Source organism: Mytilus edulis, chromosome 4 (assembly GCF_963676685.1).
Source record: "Mytilus edulis chromosome 4, xbMytEdul2.2, whole genome shotgun sequence".
Lineage (NCBI taxonomy): Eukaryota > Metazoa > Mollusca > Bivalvia > Mytilida > Mytilidae > Mytilus > Mytilus edulis.
This window is the reverse complement of record NC_092347.1, coordinates 41,350,727-41,358,643: the sequence shown is the minus strand read 5'-3', so window position 1 is coordinate 41,358,643 and position 7,917 is coordinate 41,350,727. Positions and strand designations below refer to the sequence as shown.

At 30.5% G+C, this 7,917-nt stretch overlaps 1 protein-coding gene across 1 annotated transcript; it reads left to right on the top strand.

Moving 5' to 3' along the window:
• The first annotated feature begins 2,211 nt into the window (after positions 1-2,211).
• Positions 2,212-7,625, top strand: LOC139521880 (uncharacterized). The gene is made up of 10 exons (XM_071315553.1): positions 2,212-2,372; positions 2,661-2,791; positions 3,430-3,544; positions 3,748-3,853; positions 4,068-4,292; positions 5,097-5,203; positions 5,523-5,625; positions 6,011-6,164; positions 6,451-6,540; positions 7,165-7,625. Exons 1-10 carry the CDS (start codon positions 2,320-2,322, stop codon positions 7,536-7,538), a joined length of 1,458 nt encoding a protein of 485 aa, XP_071171654.1. The 5' UTR covers positions 2,212-2,319; the 3' UTR covers positions 7,539-7,625.
• Positions 7,626-7,917: the final 292 nt, after the last annotated feature.

Below are 7,917 nucleotides of genomic sequence, written 5' to 3'. Positions count from 1 at the left end.
ACATTATTGCAAAATGTGTAGAAAACGAATGTTTTAATGGTCAATAGTCGATGGTACCAATTTGAATTTTAAACATTAATAATGGTTATGCATGTATGAATACATTTGTAATTGGTCAGAATCTTTCCTTCCAGGTTTATACCTGATTTTCCAACTTTTTAAATTTTTAGAGTTCTGATTATCCCACATTAGGTGATGAAGTAAAATTTTCTTAAATAAATACGATAGCTATATAATTGTTTGTTTTGCTAAATAACCAGGAATAAGTTATTGCATTTAAAACTATTATTTAATATAAATTTCATGATTGCTTTTATAAAATCATCAGATTAATGCACTTTTGATTAAATAATATGATGGTTATGAATTATGAATTATGAATTATAAAATATATCTATAATAATGTTTAAAATTCGTTTCTTTCAAAAAAAAAATAATTGATCAAATCTGTAATTCTAATTACGTTTTTTTTCTAAAATAAATTTGGAAATAATGCCTGGAATTAAAAAATGTATAACTTTTAAATAGGACTATTCTAATGACACTGTTAATGAATATACACACTTGTTGATTGAGAATTGTTTCTTGTCTTTAGGGGCCCTTTGTAGCTTGCTGTTCGGTGTGAGCTTTCAATTGGCTCCCTGTTGAAGACCGGACCTTGACCTATAATGTTTTACTTTTATAAATTGTGACTTGGATGGAGCACTTTAAACAGGGACGCGAGATCAACATATGTGTTTACACTACTGAAGACTGCATACATCCACAGTCAGAATCACATAGAACAACAGCTTGGTTATTTACAACTAAGCTGTTGTTCAGAATTCTTCCAGTTCAACCTTTACAGGATTCACTACTAAAGGCATTTTTTTCTCACTATACCAAGTGCATTTGGCTTCAGTGCATTCAAGACTTATACATACGTAAAATGAAGAAACAAAATATTGTTGGCTATATATATATATCGGTATTTGCGAGTATTTGAAAGGGGTATTTCCAGTACGACTCCTGTTTGGTCCCAAAATATAGCAGTTTTACAAAATTGGTTAAAATTTAGACGGTTTCCGTCTTAAATGGAAGTGGCCGTATTTGTATTCCTTTTTAATATTTGAATGTAAGTTGTATTTGATGATAATACATAACATATATAAAGTTTGAGAGTGAACACGGATGCGGCCACTTTCCTTTTTGACAAAAAAAAACATCTGAAAAGTGACATATTATAGCATATTTGATAGGTTTTTCATATTTAAGCTTAAATTTGAGCGCCTTTAATGGCTAAATCAGTTCAAATCTGTCACATTAACTAATTAAATCGACTGAAGTAGACACTGAAGTGTTTAAAAAGTGTCCAAAATTTTTCATTAGATGAAGATGAAATTTGAGCCCAAAATGGGCCCTTACCGAACCTACTCTTTTGTTTTTCTATCTTGCTGTATATCTTATCAGCTTTGAAATTTTATCATCTGCACCAAAATATAAAGGAGGTCGCAAATGACTTATCTTCTGTGATTCGAGCACCTTTTAAGACGATTAAAAACAGCTTTATCTTTAATAAGTAATAAAAGTCTTCTGTACCAACATAGACGGAATACGTTTTCATAACTGTATAACAATATAATATATTTAGTTATTTTGTCAGTTTGAAACAAAATTCCTTCATTTGTTTCAGTATTTTCTTTTGCCCATTTTACCGTAAGGGATTATGTGTCATATATAATTGTCTTGACACCCAATATGACTCTTCAAGAAGGAGTTAAAATTAAGAATTTGATTACTTTCTTTTTTAATCAGGGATATGCATGGTCTTACTTTTATTTAATATTTAGTATTGAAAAGTTATTTTTCTTTTTTCCCTTTAAAAAAATAAAATACAAATGCAACGCATTTTATTTATACGCTAAATTTGTCTTAATATTTTATTTTGAATGATAATTGATAGATCATGATACATTGTACATGTAGCTATACAATTTTAAACAATTGCAAAACACGTTAAAATTGGCTCATCATTCAGCCGTACAATGTATGTGTCACTTTAATTACATATTCGCTTAACGGGATCAAACTATACAGAGAAAAATCGTGCTCATGCATGGACCATTTATTCAGTAGAGAGCAAAGGCAGTGGAAAAAAGTTAATGAAAGAAATCAGAAAAGTCCAAGAGACAGCAAATAACATCCGAATGTCAACGACGTTGCGGTCGCAACATTGTGACGTTGTCCAGCTTAGGTACCTTGGCGACGTTCAGTAGTGTTGCCGCAGAAGTAAAGAGAACGCTTAGTGGAACTGCAGAATAAAATCAATTTTTCTTAAAGATGGAGAGTATTTCAATTTCAAGACTTGACCTTATTTTGAAACAGTTTATTAGGTATGTATTTAGTTACCATTAGTTTGTGTTTATTAACTTTATAAGTTTGTATTTCAGTATACTATTCTTCAAAGAATTTTAAGGCGATAAAAATTAACGTAATTTGTCATGGTTTTCTAAGTAACATGTATTAGAGGCTTCAGACATGAAAACTAATGTTTTTACTCGAAAATGAAAATTTATCATTGATCGTTATACAGTTTATGATAAAAATACCGGATATGATAGTCTTCCGTATAACTTTATTTTATTTATTACGAATTATTGATTATTATTGTTTTCGTTTAGAATTGACCAGTATAAATGGTACTGTAGGCTTCTGAAGGATTATGCAATGGAAGCATTCACTGTAAATGGAATTCCAGCACCAATATATGTAGCGAAGAGAATGGCTTATTCCCAGGAAAATGACAATTTTGGTATTCTTGTTTATCATTGTAATGTTACAAATATTGTTTTGATTCTAATAAGTTAATATTTTTCACCTTTGAGCATAATATATCTTGGTAATAATCCAATATAAAGAATTTAAAATGTGACCAGATAAAGTATAAGTGAGCCTTTATGGCAAACACATATTTTGTAGTACTAAAGAAATGGTCCCATTTTATATTTATTCGTATATGTCCTTGTAGGATTTGGATATGATTTCCTATCTTTGATTGTACAAACATACTATCCACACTGATCTGTGTCCACACTTGTTGATTTTATTAATATAAAGATAAGATGTGATATGATTGCCATTGAGACAACTACATGTATCCATAAAAGACCAAATGACAACTAGAATTGCCATTGCAGGCAATAGCGGATGTCACCCTTCCCCTATTGCCACTAAGCGGCAGCCATTTCAAAACAACTTAACAGTGAATGCAGATCTATGAATTGCCATATATCTTTCTGTAAATTTTCCATGACAATAAAAAGAAACAGACAGCTTTAATTTAAATTGTTCCATATCTTTTGAATGGACTCTGAATTATTGATTGGTTAACTAATGTATATTTTGTCTTTCTTTTCTATCTACTAGTAATCTATAATAATTGTTTGACAGGCATGGTAGAAATGAAGGACTTTTTGGTGCCACTTTGTAACACCGCATTTCTTTTACACTGTCAGACACCAGAAATTGCAGATATGAAAGAAAAGAGACCAAACTTTGACGTGACGTGAGTATAAGATGAATAGGCAAATCACAAATGGTATATTGTTAACTTGTTTGATTGTATATTATTAAATGTTTGTATATAAGCTAACTTCAGTGTTGCTAGAACTTTGTATTGACAACACAAGGGAAATGCAAAATCTGTAGATCGCCAAATCTCATTGAAATCACCAAATTATTTGAACCAGCATTTCATTTTTCTTTCAGATTTGATTCTACCATTTGTCAAGATACTATAATAATGGAGAAGGAAGTTAGTCGTAAGATAAGGAGTCATATCATATGTCTAGAAGGACTTAGGGATTTACAGAAAGTAAGTATGTCAATAGAATAAATCAAACGAAATGTTGTAACACAAGACTGGACATCATAAGATTATAAATTCTTAATTTTACATTGTCAAGTTTAAGTTTTTTAATATATCATAAAGAGAGATATTGTGTTAAAAAATATGCATGAAGGTAATATTTGGATAGAAACCTTTATTTCCTAAACTTATCTCAAGTGTTTTATTTTTATTTTTCAAGGATTGTTGGTTCTGGGAAAAACGTCTAAAACACAGGAACAGTAGATTGGACTCTTTCCTGAGGAAGAACACAGATGAAGGAAAAGCTGTTACTATTATGCTTCAAAGCAAATATGATAATCTAGTATTAAAGCAGAGTGAGGCAGTCAAACGTTACAGGGCTATACTGGTTTGCTTCCAAGAAAAAATGGAGGAAGAGAAGAAATTGAGGACAGTTGTTTTGCAGGTAAAATGTGTTTGATTTTCTGTAAACTACATTGTATGTCCATCAATTGCAATTTTCTGTTCACAAGGTTATGCTATTTTTTCTATACTTTTAATGACGTTGTTGAATTAGAGTTCTGGAAATCCATTTTCGTCAGTTTGTCATTAGGAATACTGGACAACAAATACGGTGTTTTCATTGAAGATTTATTTGTCATGCATTTTTAGAACATTTTTGCTATCCATTATTTCCATACATACAAACAAAGAAAGTTTTCATAAGATTAAAAAAATATACGGTGCATATAAAATAATGTTTTACAATTGTTATCGAGATTTTCACCATCACTTTATTTAGAGTTCGCTTTTTTCATACAAATGTTCGATATAAAAATGAGCAAAATGTACAGTAATCATAACATTATTAAGTATATTGTAAAAAAGTGGGAAAATGAAAATTTCAGTTTCTAGTAACTTATACAAGTACAAAGGCGAAAGCGAAATCTCTAGACAACCTTTAGAAAACTTTGACTGGTATTGACTTTGTAAAGGAACTTTAAGATATTAAATTTTTCTGTGTCACTCCAATGTCGGTACCAGTATTATCGAATATGGACGGGGATGTAGATAGTGTCCAATCGAAAAAAAATGTCAATAATAAAAAGGAACTGCAGCAGTCAACACACATTTCTAGCCAGAGGAAGGATCTTCACACACAGTATGTTATCCTTTTCGAGTTCGTTATTTACTATCAGGTTGTTTACGTTATATTTATTAATGTTCTGTCTGCAACAAAAAAATTCTCAAACTTATTGTTTTCGTATAGAATGTGGCTGCCATCCGAGAAAAGTTGTCATCTGTCATGAAAGAGAGCTTTTCCCATGCCTACAGTGACATGATACAGGCTGTATACATGGCAAAGGAACAAGACGGGTATGAACTTTCATTGTTTTTGTAATAATTTCCTTTTGAAAAAGATGTGACAGTGGTAGAACTGATCTTATATTGATCTATATCTAGTATGCTTAACTATGGTGTTTAATAATTTTTGAATGTATTGCCCAATGGACAATTGTCTCAACTCGATGCTTTCTATGAATAAACCTTAAAAATATCAGTTCACTCTACAATGTAACTTGATATATTTAAAAAGAGTGAAATGGAAGTAAAAAAAATCAGTAAGACTGCCAGTTTTATGCATCGAATTGTCACTGAGATGAATTTGATCTTATGCAATTGCATTTGTTTTCAGATTTAACTTGGTTGATCAACAACTAATAGCAGTGAACATTGATGGCATCGTTGAAAAGTTATATGACATAACATCAGCCACCTACAACACACCAGTACCAGAGGTTTGTATACTTCAAGTACTACGACTCTTAAGTAATTTACTTTACTTAAAACATTAAGTTATCATTTACACAGATACTAAGTTAATTTGATAAAGTCCGTATGTTTTAGGATATTTACCAGAGATTAGAGCTATGAAAATTCAAAAGAAAATTTATACATAATTTGACATATTTTTTTTAATTTTTGAACAACACTATTGAATGAAACATGTCATTCGATGACTATTTGTTATAAATATAACACGTTGTACAGAAACACTACAAATTCTAACAAAACTTTTATTGTAAAATAACTTCTAAACTTATGTAAATTTCCTCTTAAATAATTCTATATCATCAATTTTCAGTTTTAATGGAAGATATTATGCAAGATTTATTTTTGTAGGAGTTTATCCAAGCCACTGGGTTTGACGAAAAGTTTCCCGAAATATACTACAGGGAGTGTGATTATAAAGTACTGGGAATGATAAATGGAAACTATTTCAGGAAATCGAAGACTGAGAAAAAATCTTTGTTTGACAAAACGGAGAGTCGTAAAGGTAACTCTTCTTTATGGTATATTTTACAATATTTATGGTTTTGCTTTTATCTATATTTAAAATAGAAAGTTATGCTTGATAAAGAAAATCCGTCCAAATATTTCAAACTATCGTTTCTGAGTAACTGAAAATGAAAATTTACATAGTAGTATATGTTGGTTGTTATAACCAGATGAATACAGCTAAATTTATAGTGCAAATATATTCAAGCTGTTCGAAGAGAGCAAACACTTTTACTACAATTTAGTTTCATTTATTTAATATTATATTTTAATAATTATTTTAGAAGGCTGTTTCTTTCCCATAAATGGCGGAATTCGATCAAATCCAGTAATACGTGATGAAAAAAGCAGAGGAATTATCAACATCAAAGCAGGTTTGTTAAGTATTTAATATCAGGATGGAATGCTCCAACCGACCGATTTTGAATTATATCCAAATCGAATCGTTAAATCAATTTTCAAAAAAACAATTTTTTTAAACTGAGAATGAATTTTTCTGATTATCCCAATTCCCTATCTCTTGATTCTCCATACAGAAGAATATGCCATTAAAAAGCACCATTTTTTTTTTTGGGGGGGGGGGTTTAAAATGTAGAACCAAGAGTTTGGAAAACCTACATTTGAAGTAAAACTTATCAATCTTTTCCTTATTTTAAATTAATTGCCAAATTGTAAATCAAATAAGAATGAGAAGATGTGGTATATAAATACGAAGATGTGGTATATAAATACGAAGATGTGGTCTATAAATACGAAGATGTGGTATATAAATAAGGAGATGTGGACACAGTGGTATATACATTTGTATGTAAGGAGATGTCGTATATACATGACGGAATAAGGAGATGTGGTATATAATTAACGAGGTGTGGTATATAATTAAGGATATATTGCATGATTACCGATGAAACACTCTAGTTACAAAAATGTTTGACAGTAAACAAAATGAATACATTTGAGTTTGTAGTATGTATCATATTTTTTTATTATTACAACAGGTTACCAAGTAAAAATAAAATTATCTTTGATGAACGAAAAGATTGGCTTTGGTTGGGTTAGACAAAATGCACTCTTTAGACGGAAGACATGGGGGTTTTATTTCCTGACATCAGAAGATTCAACAACAACATCAACAATAGATGTGCCATCAGTAACATCCCTCAAAGCTATTTCAACAATTGAAGTTATCGACTGTTCTGACGATTTTAGAGGACAGGGGGATAATCCATGTATTATAGCCCAGGAAAACGACAAACAGGAAGACACAGAAAAGAAAGAACAAGAAGATGTCGTTTTGGTGCCTATGATCAAGAAAATTATTGCTGAATGTATTCAGGAGATTAAACTGGAAGAAAACATATTGGTAGTTTAAAATGGGGAAAAAAACAATTGAAAGTTTAAATTGTACATAAAACTTTTTACTAACTTTTTAATTAATTTAATAAAGTTATAAAAAACACGATTGTGTTACTGTTGATGGCAGGTAAGATTTATGTAAAATTAAGGAGATGTGATACGATTGTCAATGAGACAACCGTTGGACCAAAGAAACCACTTAAGATCAAAGAACAAGGATTTCAACAACAACAGATCAATGTACGCTTTCAACAATTAGAAAAACGGATACTGTAAATAGTAAGCAATACAAGACCGTTATCTTCAACAGCGTGCAAAATCATTCCGTATAGTACGCAATAGAAGGGCAAAAATAAGAATCTCCTGCAATATGATCTGCATTTACAAACGAATGA

Bases quoted from the DNA above. Each gene is read 5' to 3' on its own strand.
- LOC139521880 (XM_071315553.1), top strand. From the start codon at position 2,320: ATGGAGAGTATTTCAATTTCAAGACTTGACCTTATTTTGAAACAGTTT. The intron at 2,373-2,660 runs GTATGTATTTAG...GTTTTCGTTTAG, and splicing joins ATTTTGAAACAGTTTATTAG to AATTGACCAGTATAAATGGT. The intron at 5,626-6,010 runs GTTTGTATACTT...TTATTTTTGTAG, and splicing joins ACAACACACCAGTACCAGAG to GAGTTTATCCAAGCCACTGG.